The sequence below is a fragment of the Zeus faber genome (genome assembly GCF_960531495.2).
Source record: "Zeus faber genome assembly, chromosome: 1".
NCBI lineage: Eukaryota > Metazoa > Chordata > Actinopteri > Zeiformes > Zeidae > Zeus > Zeus faber.
In genome coordinates, this window is record NC_137193.1 from 242,501 (window position 1) to 257,161 (window position 14,661).

General features: G+C 49.3%; 2 protein-coding genes across 2 annotated transcripts; both read left to right on the top strand.

The window, feature by feature from the left end:
* Window positions 1-168: 168 nt before the first annotated feature.
* mllt11 (MLLT11 transcription factor 7 cofactor) lies at window positions 169-3,091 on the top strand. Its single transcript, XM_080011377.1, has 3 exons — window positions 169-327; window positions 2,409-2,563; window positions 2,828-3,091. The coding sequence occupies exons 2-3, from the start codon at window positions 2,417-2,419 to the stop codon at window positions 2,918-2,920; spliced, it is 240 nt and encodes a 79-aa protein (XP_079867503.1). The 5' UTR covers window positions 169-327; window positions 2,409-2,416; the 3' UTR covers window positions 2,921-3,091.
* A 432-nt stretch (window positions 3,092-3,523) lies between these two features.
* On the top strand, window positions 3,524-13,065 carry gabpb2a (GA binding protein transcription factor subunit beta 2a). The gene is made up of 8 exons (XM_080011299.1): window positions 3,524-3,669; window positions 9,916-10,023; window positions 10,119-10,286; window positions 10,594-10,788; window positions 10,951-11,086; window positions 11,167-11,328; window positions 11,605-11,723; window positions 12,456-13,065. The coding sequence occupies exons 2-8, from the start codon at window positions 9,916-9,918 to the stop codon at window positions 12,759-12,761; spliced, it is 1,194 nt and encodes a 397-aa protein (XP_079867425.1). The 5' UTR covers window positions 3,524-3,669; the 3' UTR covers window positions 12,762-13,065.
* Window positions 13,066-14,661: the final 1,596 nt, after the last annotated feature.

Sequence of the window (14,661 nt, forward strand, 5' to 3'; positions counted from 1 at the left end):
TATAAATATATACAGAGTTTTATATATATGATATTGTATAAATATGTGGTAGTATAAGTATATAGTATTATACAAATATAGTTAAATATACAGTGTATATTAGACTGCAACGCAACGCGCGCGCCACATCTTCAGCAGTACGTGCGCGCGCGTGTGGGTGGGTGCGGCGACACAGAGAGAGACAGACAGGCGGTCAGACGGACAGACAGGGACAGACAGGCGGTCAGACGGACAGACAGGGACAGACAGTCAGTCAGACGGACGGACAGACGGTCAGTCGCTTTCCACGCGCTCTCCTCAGGATCCACGCGGATTTGGTGTGAAAAGGTGAATCTGACGGAATATTATTATGGGATATGAAGCAACTGTATTCACCATACCGCGTTATGATTTTATTTATATATTTATATATATATATATATATATATAGTCATCATCGTCATGGACAGCGTGTTTTGATGTTATATGTGTTATTATATATATATATATATATCTATATGTATGTATATATATATATATATACATATATATATGACTGTAGAGTCATCATCGTCATGGACAGCGTGTTTTGTGGAGGATCTGCGGCTTCAACCTGTTTATCGTGACGTTATCAGCTGCACGCAGCTCCTTAGAATAAAAATAAAACATGGCGCTCAGTTTGATTCTATTCTAACTGTAACTGATCTCTCCCTAACCCTGTCATCTATTTCAGTCTGTTTCAGCCTCCAGATGTTTGTTGTTTAATGTACATTTTTACTAGTTTTGGTTATTTTTAGGTTTAATTGCAATTCGGTATTGTCATGACTTTATTATTATTCTTTTTTTTTTATTATATTTTATTGTCATTGTCATTATTATTATTATTATGATCTGCACTGACCCACTTTCCCCTGCAAACCTCCCCTCACTCCAGAACCAAGCGTTCTTTGGCATTTTAATATTTCAGGACATTTTTAATATGTTTTGCGTTTTCTGAACATAAAGGGTAAAACCATGCAGGAGCAGCTTCATGACATGCCGTGCTCCAGGTGCATTGTGGTATAGGAATTGGGCGTGGCACTCAAAACATATATTAGTATGGAGTATACTCATCACATATACAGTGGTACCTTGACTTATGACTGCATCTACTTAGGACTAATCCAAGATACGAGTAGCGATAGTCGCTAAAATCTGTATCGACTTGCGACTGCTCCAAGATACGACCGTGGAAATTTGAGTTGGCGCGTCAGCGGCCAGTCAGCAGTCAGTCAGCGGGCGACCTACATCGTGTGTGCACAAAGTTCGTGGAATGATCGATATTTTTTTCATATTGACTGTGTTTGTGTGTATTTTGTTTATTTTCACCCTTCATGATTTCATACTTATATGGGAAAAATTTCTTCGACATACGACTGTTTTAACATACGACCGTTCTTATAGAAGGAATTACAGTCATAAGTCGAGGTACCACTGTATTAGTATGGAGTATACTAAGAGTAATCAGAGGAACCTAGAGGCACCGTGGACCCCAGATTTGGAATCCAAATCACTGTATAAAATGAAATTTTTTATGAAGCTGTGCATTCTGGGTGAAGCTGCAGTGCATTGTGGGTAAAGCGGCGGTGCATTCTGTGTATAGCGGCAGTGAATTGTGGGTAAAGCTGCAGTGAATTGTGGGTAAAGCGGCAGTGCATTCTGGGTCAAGAAGCAGTGCATTCCGGGTAAAGAGGCGGTGCATTCCGGGTCAAGAGGCGGTGAATCCCGGGTCAAGAGGCGATGCATTCCGAGTCAAGAGGCGGTGCATTCCGGGTCAAGAGGCGGTGCATTCCGGGTCAAGAGGCGGTGCATCTTAGTGCTTACCATGATATGCTCTATTTTCTGCTGTCCCCTTTTTGCTGCTGGAACAATGTACATTTCCCCGGTTTGGGACATAAAGGTTTATTTTATCTTATTCCGGGTAAAGAGGCGGTGCATTCTGGGTAAAGAGGGGTGAATTCTGGGTAAAGAGGCGGTGCATTCTGGGTGTGGTGTTGGGAACTTGGAGAGGAATAGTGGGTTAGAAAAGGGTGTAGACACTGGTCTGTTGTCGTGCTTCAAACCAATCAAATTGTCTTAGGGGTGGGCCTGGGTGTAAGGGGCGGAGCCTGGTTCTAAGGGGCGGGGCCTGGTGCTAACCCGCGTGCAGCGTTTTTATGGAGGTTTTTGTTCCCCCAAGCAGCAGGGGGCTCTAGCAGCAACCTGCACCTCCGGTTGGAAGGTTGGGCATTTCGGAGATTGTGCTTTTAAGGAACAAACCTTTGAAATTAGTCACCTTTCAGTCGTTGGTGGTGCTGACAGCGGCGACTCAGAACCGTCGGCCTCAAGGACCCTCAAGGTTCTTCAAAAACAGAAATGCTCGTGCTAAGCCCCGCTCATTGCGCCTCCAGGTGCCGCCATGTTGGAAAGGTCCAGCAGCAAATACGACTCCTTCCTGTTCTGGAGACAGCCCATCCCAGCGCTGGACGCCGCGGCGCTGGAGGACCTGGGCCTGAGCGCCCCAGCGCCGGCCAATCACAGCAAAAGGGAGGACCAGGAGGAGGAGGTGAGGGTGGGTCGGTCGGGGTCCTGAGTGGAACCCCAGGAGTAGCAATGAGTGGTCAGGTCCTAGATCTGATCCTAGATCTGGTCCTACACCTGGTCCTAGACCTGGTCCTAACCCTAACCCTAGAGCTGAACTACTGACAGGAAGCCACTTTCTTGGATCATTGAGGTTCATGGGAGTTTGGGTTCAGAGGTGCTGCTGTATATAACCTCCCCCCTCTCTCCCTCACACTCTCCCCCTCTCTCCCTCCCTCCCTCGCTGCAGGGGGAGCTCTCTCAGTTCTCAGCCTTCTCTTTTTGGAGAACTCCCATCGCTGATGTTGACGCGCTGCTCGCTGACCTCGACCTGCTACCATGACGACGCCATTAAACGCAACGCAATTGATCACATGGTGTGATTATTATGATTCTTATGATTCTTATGATTATCTATGATCATCCACTCGACACAGATGAAGTGTGTGGGTTTCTCTGCTGCGGTGGCTGATGAGGAACTTTCCAATAAACTGATTGATTTTCATAATCCACACATAGCGTTGTCGTCTGTTTCATTCAATCAACTGTGTGTGTGTGTGTGTGTGTGAACACGATAGAATAATACTATAAAAACAATATAATTTAAAATAATATTAATAACAATAACCACAATGATATATTAATGATAATGATAATAATAATGTCAGTGTTGCTTATTATTCATGTTCCTTTCAGTCATTCCGGCAGCACATCTGGTTTTAACGAAAGGTTAGATAAGCAAACCCGTTCAAAATGATCCGTTCAAATGAACCGTTCAAAATGATCCGTTCAAATGAACCGTTCAAAATGATCCGTTCAAATGAACCGTTCAAAACGATCCGTTCAAATGATCCGTTCAAAACGATCCGTCCGTTCAAGTCACCCGCGCTACAGACGAGCTCTCTCTTTCCGCTGCGGCGTGTGTCTCTTCACCCCCCGAGAAGCAGAAGCTCCGGGTCCCAGAAGAAGTACCCAACCCCCGCCCGAAGCTGAACCGACAAGTAGAGCAGCTGAACCCCGCCCCGCCCTGCTCTGTGTCCCGCCGCGGAGGCTCCGGGTCACACGCGGAGAAAACATCTGCCACGTTCCAAGGTAAAGACATCCGGTTAGAACACTGTGCTACCAGGCTCCGCGGTGCTACCAGGCTCCGCGGTGCTACCAGGCTCCACGGTGCTACCAGGCTCCGCGGTGCTACCAGGCTCCGCGGTGCTACCAGGCTCCGCGGTGCTACCAGGCTCCGCGGTGCCGACTGGCTCCACGGTGCTAACAGGTTAGCACCGTGCTAACAGGTTAGCACCGTGCTAACAGGTTAGCACTGTAGCCTGTTAGTACTGTACCTACCTGCAGTAGGGTATATAGTGGTAGATACCCTGCAGTAGGTAGGGTATATATTGGTATTTAGTATGTAGGGTATCTACCATATGTATCCTGCAGTGTACAGTGGTAGATACCCTGCAGTATGTAGGGTATACATCAGTGTTGGGCAAACTTTTGGGCTCAAGGGCCACATTTCGTTTTTAAAACTGAGCGGCGTGCCAGACCATTAGTAGATGAGGTGAAACATGAGCAAGAATAAAGTCTATTTCCTCTTATCCCATTTTTTAATGAATTCATTTTATTATTCATTTTAAATTGATTTAAATCAAAAATACAACAACTCACCATTGATGGATTGAATGACAACAGTGTTGCTGGTCACCCTTTTTGCCAGATCAAAATCTGTGTGTGTAGGACAGCGCTCAGGTGTTGATCGGTAAGCTGGGCTCTGCGGCCTGTTCTGTTTACGTTCATCACACTGAGCGTCTGTTCACACTCTATGGTAGAGCCAAATAACAGCAGCATCCTCTGTTCATACTCTATGGTCGAGCCAAATAACAGCAGCATCCTCTGTTCATGCTCTATGGTATGGACGCTTCTCTTCACTCCTACTAGAGACTGTGTGGGTGTGTTTCTGTCTGTGTGTTTTTCTGTGTTTGTTTCAGTGTGTGTGTTTCTGTGTGTTTCAATGTATTTATGTATTAGTATATACACTACTCACAAAAAGTTAGGGATATTTGGCTTTCGGGTGAAATTTATGGAAAATGTAAAGTTGACGCTACAGTGATATTTAATGATGAAAATAGGGCACATAGGTAGAAGATGCAATGGTGATTTCCCCATACCAAACAATTTATTGAAACAAAAGGAAACAACAGTGGTGGGTTTACCACCACAACAACAAATGTCAATGTCTCAATAACTTGTCATGTGCCCTTGAGCATCAATTACAGCTTGACAAGGACGTCTCATGCTGTTCACAAGTCGACTTATTGTCTGCTGAGGCCTGGCCCCCCACTCTTCTTGAAGGGCCCTAACCCTAACCCTCAGGTCATTGAGGTTCTGGGGTACAGAGTTAGGAGCCTCTACACGGCCACTCAGCTGATCCCATAGGTTTTCTATGGGATTCAGGTCTGGAGAAAGTGCAGGCCACTCCAATTGAGGTACCCCAGTCTCCAGCAGCCGTTCCCTAATGATGCCACCTCCATGAGCTGGAGCATTGTTGTCCATGAAGATGAAATGAGGCCTGTGTTGTTCATGCAGGGCCACAATGACTGGATGAATGATGTCATTCAGGTAGTATGGGCTTGTCACTGTACCATTCACAAAGTGTAGGGCAGTTCTGTATTGACTAGACACACCTGCCCACACTGTAACACCACCACCACCAAAGGCTTGTCTGGTAAAAACAGTGGCTGATGCATAGCGCTCTCCTTGACTCTCCAACATCGTTGGCGGCCATTATTTCTGCTCAACGTGAATCGACTTTCATCAGAGAACAGCACTGAGGCCACTGGTCCCTCGTCCAGCGTCAATGCTGCCTGGCCCATGCAAGACCATGATGCCTGCGCCTGGTGGTGTGGTCAGGTACCCTTGCAGGTCGTCTAGCACGCAGACCACGCAGATGGAAACGGTTTTGAATGGTCTGACGTAACACTTGGTGCCTCTCACCTCCCTTAAATGTGCCTGGAGTTGTGCGGCATCATCATGCGGTTCTGCAGGGCACTGTTCACAATGAAGCGCTCATCAGTGCGGGATGTGGCCAAAGGACGTCCACTTCTATGCCTTACTGTGACTCTTCCAGTCTCTGTATCTCTGTAGCTATCCCTAACCCTCGCAAAGGCGATGTGCTGTTGAACAGTTGTTAGGTGTGGTCTTGGTCTCATGATGTCACCATGTGAACAGCATGATGAAGAGGACTGTTTTAAATATCAATTCTAATTGAACCAGGAAATGTATTGGTGGATTCATGGATCAAACACCTGTTGTGAATTTTGCCGTTCAGCTCCTTGTTGGAGAACAGCAAGTTGTGCAAAAAGTAGTGAAACATTGAACAGCTGGACATGTGCATTCAAAAGTTTAGAGAAGGTCAAATTAAGTTCACGTGTAAAGGTTATAGTGCATTTTAGGTTCATCCTGAAATTTCACCCGAAAGCCGAATATCCCTAACTTTTTGTGAGTAGTGTATATTTCTGTGCATTTATGTGTTAGTACTCTGTGTATTTATGTATTAGTATATATATTTCTGTGCATTTATGCATTTGTATTCAGTGTATTCATGTATTAGTATATATATTTCTATGTATTAGTGTATATATTTCTGTGTATTTGTTTTCAGTGTATATATTTCTATGTATTTATGTATTAGTATATGTATTTCAGGGTATTCATTAGTATTCAGTGCATTTTTGTATTAGCGCATATATTTCAGTGTATCTATGTATTAGTGTACATATTGCAGTGTATTTATGCATTAGTATTCAGTGTATTTATGTATTAGTATACATACTCACCGGCCACTTTATTAGGTACACCTGTTCAATTGCTTGTTAACACAAATAGCTAATGAGTCAATCACATGGCAGCAGCTCATTGCATGGAGGCATGTAGACATAGTGAGGATGACTTGCTGAAGTTCAAACCCAGCATCAGAATGGGGATGACACAGGATTCAAGTGACTTTGAACCTGGCAGGGTTAGTGGTGCCAGACGGGCTGGTCTGAGTATTTCGGAAACTGCTGACCTCCTGGGATTTTCACTCACAACCATCTCTAGGGTTTACAGAGACTGGTCCGAAAAGAGAAAAATATCCAGTGAGCGGCCGTTGTGTGGACAAAAATGCCTTGTTGAGGTCAGAGGAGAATGGGCGGACTGGTTCCAGACGATAGAAAGGCAACAGTAACTCAAATAACCACTGGTTACAACCAAAGTATGCGGAATACCATCTCTGAACGCACAACACGTGGAACCTTGAAGCAGATGGGCTACAGCACCAGAAGACCACACCAGGTGCTACTCCTGTCAGCTCAGAACATAAAATTCTAAAAAAAACGCTAAAATTGGCACATGCACCAGAAATGGACGAATAGAAGATTGTAAACACGTTGCCTGGTCTGATGAGTCTCCATTTCAGCTGCTACCTTCAGATGGTAGGGTCAGAATTTGGCGTTAACATTGTAAAAGCATGGATCCATCCTGCCTTGTATCAAGGGTTCAGGGTGGTGGTGGTGTAATGGTGTGGGGGATATTTTCTTGGCACAGTTTAAACCCCTTAGTACCAACTGAGCATTGTTTAAAAACCACAGCGTACCTGAATATTGTTGCTGACCATCCCATTATGATCACAGTGTACCCATCTTGTGATGGCAACTTTCAGCAGGATAATGCACCATGTCACAAAGCTCAAATCATCTCAAACTGGTTTCTAGAGCATGACAATGAGTTGACTGTTCTCCAATGGTTTCCACAGTCGCCACATCTCAGTCCAATAGAGCAGCTTTGGGATGTGGTGGAACGGGAGATTGGCATCATGGATGTGCAGCCCACAAATCTGCAGCAACTGCACGATTTGGAGAGGGGCTGGACTCTCTCCTTTTCCGGAGTTGCCCAGGGTGAGAGGGGCCGGGCGGGTGTGAGGATACTTACGAGCCCCCAGCTGAGTGCCATTGTGTTGGAGTTCTCCCCAGTGAACAAGAGGGTCGCCTCTTTGCAAGTTGCTAAGGTGAACGCTCTGACTGTGTGTGCGGAGGACTGAGGAGCAGAGCCATCAACTGACCACCTGGTGGTGAGTTGGATCAGATGGTGGGGAAGGCTGCCAGACAGACCTGGTAAACCCAAACATGTAGTGAGGGTGAACTGGGAAAGGCTGGTGGATGCCCCTGTCCGTGAGGTTTCCAACTCTCGCCTCCGGAAGAATTTCTCGAGCATCCCGGGGGAGGTTGGGGACATGGAATCCGAGTGGGTCGAGTTCAAAACCTCCATTGCGGAGACGGCTGCTGGGAGCTGTGGTCGGAAGCTAGTCGTGGCGGTAACCCAAGAACCTGTTGGTGGACACCAGCGGTGAAGGAAGCCGTCAAGCTGAAGGAGGCCTTTGGGGCTTGGCTGGCCCAGGGGGTCTCCTGAGGCAGCAATAAGGTACTGGGAGGCTAGAAGGCCTGAGGCTTCGGTGGTCGCTGAAGCAAAAACCCGGGTGTGGGAGGAGTTCGGGGGATGCTATGGAGAAGTACCTTCGGTTGGCCTCAAGGAAGTTCTGGCAACCTGTTCGGCGACTCAGAAAGGGAAAGCAGGGCTTGGCTCAGGCTGTGTTCAGTCGGGGAGGAGACCTTCTGACCCGGACTGGGGGTATTGTTGGGCGGTGGAAAGAGCACTTTGAGTAACTCCTGAACCCGATCAAAACGTCGTCAGGGGAAGTCCTCGGTGGCAAGGCGCCGGGGGTGGATGAGATTTACCCTGAGATGCTGAAGGCTCTGGACATTGTTGGGCTGTCTTGACTGACACACTTCTTCAGTGCCGCGTGGATGTCGGGTACAGTACCTGTGGAGTGGCAGACCAGGGTGGTGGTTCCCATTTTTAAAAAGGGGAACCGGAGGGTGTGCTCCAATTATAGGGGTATCACACTGCTCAGCCTTCCCGAGAAAGTTTACTCCAGGGTGCTGGAAAGGAGGCTCCGGCCGATTGTGGAACCTCAGATTCAGGAGAAGCAATGCGGATTCCGTCCTGGATGTGGAACAGTGGACCAGCTCTTTACCCTTGCAGGGTTGCTGGGGGGGGGGGTCGTGGGAGTTTGACAATCCAGTCTACGTGTGTTTTGTGGAGCTGGAGAAGGCTTTCGACCGTGTCCCTTGGGGGATCCTGTGGTGGGGCTTGAGGGAGTATGGGGTACCGGGGTTGTTGGTACGAGCCATCCGGGCCTCGTACAACCAAAGTGAGAGCTGTGTTTGCATTCTCGGCACAAAGTCAAACACGTTCTCAGTGGGTGTTGGACTCCGCCAAGGTTGCCCCTTGTCCCCGATTCTGTTTTTGATATTCATAGACAGGATCTCAAGGCGCAGCCGAGGTGAGGAGACTGTCCGGTTTGGGAATCCCAGAATTGCATCTCTGCTTTTTGCAGCTGATGTGGTTTTGTTGGCTTCATTAGACCGTGACCTCCAGCACGCACTGGGGCAGTTTGCATTAGAGTGTGAGGCGGTTGGGATGAGGGTCAGCACCTCCAAGTCTGAGGCCATGGTTCTCCGTCGGAAAATGGTGGATTGCTCCCTCCGGGTCAGGAGCGAGTTGCTGCCCCAAGTGAAGGATTTCAAGTATCTCGAGATCTTGTTCACGAGTGAGGGGGGAAAATGGAGCGTAAGATGGACAGGGGGATCGGTGCGGCGTCAGCATTAATGCAGGTGTTGTAGTGGACTATTGTGGTGTAGAGGGAGCTGAGCTGGAAGGCAAAGCTCTCAATTTACCAGTCCATCTACATCCCAACCCTCACCTATAGTCATGAGCTTTGGGTAGTGAGCTAAAGAACGAGATCGTGAATACAAGCGGCCGAAATGAGTTTCCTCCGTAGGGTGGCTGGGCTACTTAGAGAGAGGGTGAGGAGCTCGGACATCCGGAGGGAGCTCTGAGTAGAGCCGCTGCTCCTTCGCGTTGAAAGGAGCCAGTTGAGGTGGTTGGGGCATCTGATCAGGATGCCTCCTGGGCGCCTTCCCTTGGAGGTTTTCCGGGCACGTCCAACTGGTAGGAGACCACGGGGTAGACCCAGAACACGCTGGAGGGATTACATATCCTAGCTGGCCTGGGGGTCTCGCCGTCTCCTAGGAGGAACTGGAAAACGTTGCCGGGAGAAGGAGCCCTGGAGCTCCTTGCTCAGCCTACTGCCACTGAAACCCGGCCCGGGATAAGCGAAGGAAAATGGATGGATGGATGTATTTATATATCAGTGTATATATTTTGCTGTATTTATGTATCAGTGTATTTATATATTAGTATTCAGTGTACTTATGTATTGCGTGTATATATTGTGTGTATTTGCAGATGTCTCTGGTGGACCTGGGGAAGCGGCTCCTGGAAGCCGCTCGTAAAGGTCAAGATGACGAAGTTCGGATCCTGATGGCGAACGGAGCCCCCTTCACTACTGACTGGGTACTAGTACACACAGAGTACACACTCTGCTCTTCACTACTGACTGGGTACTAGTACACACACAGCAGACTCAGGTGTGACTCTGCCCCCTCCAGCTGGGAACCTCCCCCCTCCACCTGGCGGCGCAGCACGGTCACTACTCCACCGCCGACGTCCTGCTGCGAGCAGGCGTCAGCAGGGACGCCCGTACCAAGGTGGACAGGACCCCTCTGCACATGGCGGCAGCCGAGGGCCACACAGTGATTGTGGAGCTGCTAGTCAGAGTAAGTACGAGTACTGGTCAGAGTAAGTACGAGTACTAGACAGTAAGTACGAGTACTCGTCAGTAAGTTCTATTCAGTAAGTACTGGTCGGAGTAAGTACAAGTACTAGACAGTAAGTACGTGTACTGGACAGTAAGTGCTAGCCGGAGTAAGTGCTAGTACTAGTCAGTAAGTGCTAGTCAGAGTAAGTACTGGTACTAGTTGGAGTAAGTATGAGTACTAGATGGAGTAAGTACTAGACAGTAAGTACAAGTGCTAGACAGAGTGAGTACTGGTAGCAGTAGTACTAATCAGCTCCTCCTCTCAGAGCGGAGCAGACATAAACGCAAAGGACATGCTTAAGATGACGGCGCTGCACTGGGCGGCGCAGCAGCGCCACCCGCAGGTGGCAGAGACGCTGCTGAAGCACGGGGCCGACGTGCATGCCCTCAGCAAGTTCGACAAGACGCCGTTCGACATCGCCGTGGACGTGCAGCACACGGAGCTCATGCTGCTGCTGCAGGTACTACACTGTCTACGTAGTGTGTATATATAGTACTACTGTAAAGGCGTGGCTCACTGTGTGTGTGTGTGTGTGTGTGTGTGTGTGTGTGTGTGTGTGTGTGTGTGTGTGTGTGTGTGTGTGTGTGTGTGTGTGTGTGTGTGTGTGTGTGTGTGTGTGTAGGAGGGTATGCAGAGCCAGGGTAGTGCTAGCATGGACGCTAGCAGCGGCTCACAGCCTCAATTCATCATCCAGGGACTTCCTGGGATCCAGGGGGGCGTGGTCAATCTGGCCGAGCTGCTGAGCAAGGCAGCCACTGGTAATACACACTGGGTACATACGAAGTACACACCCACTTCACACCTGGCCTTGTATTGACTGTGTGTGTATGAACGGCAGGTGAGACAGAGGAGGCCATTGCAGCCAGTGCTCTGGACTCCCAGCATGCAACAGTGCTGACTGATGGGGGTCAGAGGGTCATCACCATAGTAACGGACCAACATGGCAACCTGCAGACCACTGGGCAACCCTTCTTCGTCACCATGCAGCACGGTCAGCAGGGTGAGCTCCATAGCAACTTGTACCGTGGTGACGTACACAGTGACCATGGTAATGCAATGGCGTGACGCGTTACCCGTGGTGATGGAACAATTGGTCAGTCAGTCAGTAGAGCGAACAGTCAATCAAGCGTTCTACTGACTGACCGGTGACGCGTTACCGTGGTGAGGCGTTAATATGGTGACATACACGGTGATGCATTATCGTGGTGACGTACACGGTAACCATGGTGTCGTGTTGCCATGTTTGACGTGTCTCCATGGCAACCTGTGTTTGCAGCACTGGCTGTTCCAGCCAACGCAGTGACCGAGGAGGTGGTGGAGGAGGAGCCTCAGCCCCCCCCAAACAGGAAGAGGAAGCTGGAGCCCAAGGAGCTGACCAATCGGGAAGGAGACACGGTGAGCCAGTCAGTAAAAGAGTCAGTCAACTGTGGGTAGGTCAGTAGGATGGTCGGTCAGAAGGGCAGTCGGTGGGTCAGAACAGTCGGTCAGTAGAACGGTCGGTGGGTGGGTCAGAACGGTCGGTCAGTAGAACGGTCGGTGGGTGGGTCAGAACGGTCGGTCAGTAGAACGGTCGGTGGGTGGGTCGGTGGGTGGGTCAGAACGGTCGGTGGGTGGGTCAGAACGGTCGGTGGGACGGTCAGAACGGTCGGTGGGACGGTAGGACAGTCGCTCTGTCGGTAGGAAGGTTGGTGGGTCGGTGGGTCGGTCAGTCAGTTGAACAGTCGGTGGGTCAGTAGAACAGTCGGTCAGCAGAACAGTCAGTCGGTGCTGTTGACATTGTGTGAAATCCTCTGATCACTAGGGATGCAATGGTACAGTGGGCTCACTGTTCGCTACGTATCCATGGTAACTGTACGGTTTATATAGAAAAAAATATATATACCTATGTATAATTAAATTTTTGATTAATAGGGTACCTAACCCTGCAGGGTGCAGTTGAGAAAAACAAATAAAACCAGTGGATTGAATAGGAAGCAGCACTCGGCCACACCCTCCACTGCACCAACGCGCCGTTGATACGTGTGCGTATTGAACCGTAGTCCCAGGTCCAAGCAAACGGTTGGCTAGCATTCCCTGTACCCTTGCCTCCCTGGTGTTTCCAACATCTTGGTACTGGTCCTCCCCCAGGAGGCCCTCCAACTCCAGCTCCAGGAGGCCAACAGGAAGGCCCAGGAGTACCGGCAGCAGCTCATGCGAAAGGAGCAGGAGGCGGAGCAGTACCGCCTCCGACTGGAGGCCATGAGCCAGAGCAACGGGGCTGTGACGGAGGAGGAGGTGGTGGGGGGAGAAGAGGATGAGGAGGAGGAGGAGGAGGAGGAGGGAGGAGAGGTTGAGGAGGTGGTGGTCCTCCAGCAGGACGGACTCATGGTGGAAGGAGACGATGGGGAGGTGACGCTGATAGAGACAGCAGGAGAACCCACGGAGATCTCCTGAGGAGCAGCAACAAGATGAGTGAAGTGATGGCAGCACCGTGGTTCCACCGTTCAGACCGAGCAGATTAACATTCACTGTTAAAATCAGTTGAATTCCTGGAGCTGTTTAAAACTTTTTGGTAAAAAAAACAAAAAAAAAAACGTTTTTTCCTTATTTTCTGAAATAGATTTTTTTTTTTCATGATCAATGATTTATTTTGATTTAAAGGAGATTTAGAAACAGGAAGTGTTTTCTTCCCACTTCCTCCTCCTCTGATAAGGTGTTTTCTACCTTTTCTATGTACATATAAGGCTGTATTTTTATAATGTGGTGTATTATGATGAATATTACAAATGGTTTGGATAAAAAAAGCTTTCTCTGTTTGGATTCATTAGTGTTACACCTACTACAGGTCACTGGGAGGAGGTAATGACTCAATCATTTAATACACCCTTTCAGCTTTAAACATTCTTTAACACTTGCCGCCAGAACACTTCCCAGCTCTCACTACAGGACATGGGCTGACTTCCACTCAAGCGCACCACTGCACTGTAATCAATAAGCCTAGGTGAGTTGACCAGTTCCAAAATTGAGATGTGATTATTTTCACTGCAAACGATGAACCATTTTAAGCTAACTCGTCCCCACTTCAGCAACCATTTCGTCCCCTTAAGCAGCCACTTCTCCTCGTAAGCAGCCACATCCCCTCTTAGGCAGCCACGTTTCCCCTTAAGCAGCCATGTCACTTAAGCAACCACGTCACTTCTTAAGCAACCCTGTCCCCTCTTAAGCAACCACATCCCTCCTTAAGCAACCACATCCCTCCTTAAGCAACCACGTCCACTCTTAAGCAACCACGTCCCCTCTAAAGCAGCCACGTCACTTCTTAAGCAACCACGTCCCCTCTAAAGCAGCCACGTCCCCTCTAAAGCAGCCACGTCCCCTCTAAAGCAGCCACGTCACTTCCTAAGCAACCACGTCCCCTCTTAAGCAACCACGTCCCCTCTTAAGCAACCACATCCCCCTTAAGCAACCATGTCCCTCCTTAAGCAACCACATCCCCTCTTAAGCAGCCACGATAGGGTTAGGGTTGCACTGCAGGAAGCGCTATAGCAACCTCCTGCAGGAAGTGCTGAAGTATTCTCCCGCAGGAAGCATTGAACCGACCTGCTGCACGAAGCGCTGTAGCAACCTCCTGCAGGAAACCCTGAACCAACCTCCTGCAGGAAGCGCTGGACCGACCTGCTGCAGGAAGCGCTGGACCGACCTGCTGCAGGAAGCGCTGGACCGACCTGCTGCAGGAAGCGCTGGACCGACCTGCTGCAGGAAGCGCTGGACCGACCTGCTGCAGGAAGCGCTGGACCGACCTGCTGCAGGAAGCGCTGGACCGACCTGCTGCAGGAAGCGCTGGACCGACCTGCTGCAGGAAGCGCTGGACCGACCTGCTGCAGGAAGCGCTGGACCGACCTGCTGCAGGAAGCGCTGGACCGACCTGCTGCAGGAAGCGGTAGCCTTATTGTCTGGTAGACTGACCGGTCGAATGGCTGTCTGATAGACTGACTGTCTGGCAAACTGGTTGGATGGATGACTGGCTAACTGGTTGGTTGGATGACCGTTTGGCTTACTAATTGGTAGACTGAATGACTGGTAGACTGACTGACTGATAGGCTGACTAATTGGTAGGCTGACAGGTAGACTGACTGACTGACTGATAGGCTGACTACTTGGTGGAGTGACTGGTAGACTGGCTGATTGACTGAGTGACTGGCCTATTGACTGGCTGACTGACTGACTGGCTGACTGACTGGCTGACTGACTGGCTGACTGACTGGCTGACTGACTGACTGACTGGCTGATTGACTGACTGACTGACTGGCTGATTGACTGACTGACTGACTGGCTGATCGACTGACTGGCCGAC

Excerpts from the sequence above, each read along its gene's own strand:
- mllt11 (XM_080011377.1), top strand. The coding sequence starts at position 2,417 with ATGTTGGAAAGGTCCAGCAGCAAATACGACTCCTTCCTGTTCTGGAGA. Across the intron at positions 2,564-2,827 it reads GGGAGGACCAGGAGGAGGAG|GGGGAGCTCTCTCAGTTCTC; the intron begins GTGAGGGTGGGT and ends CCCTCGCTGCAG.
- gabpb2a (XM_080011299.1), top strand. The coding sequence starts at position 9,916 with ATGTCTCTGGTGGACCTGGGGAAGCGGCTCCTGGAAGCCGCTCGTAAA. Across the intron at positions 11,087-11,166 it reads GCTGAGCAAGGCAGCCACTG|GTGAGACAGAGGAGGCCATT; the intron begins GTAATACACACT and ends TATGAACGGCAG. Across the intron at positions 11,329-11,604 it reads CATGCAGCACGGTCAGCAGG|CACTGGCTGTTCCAGCCAAC; the intron begins GTGAGCTCCATA and ends CTGTGTTTGCAG.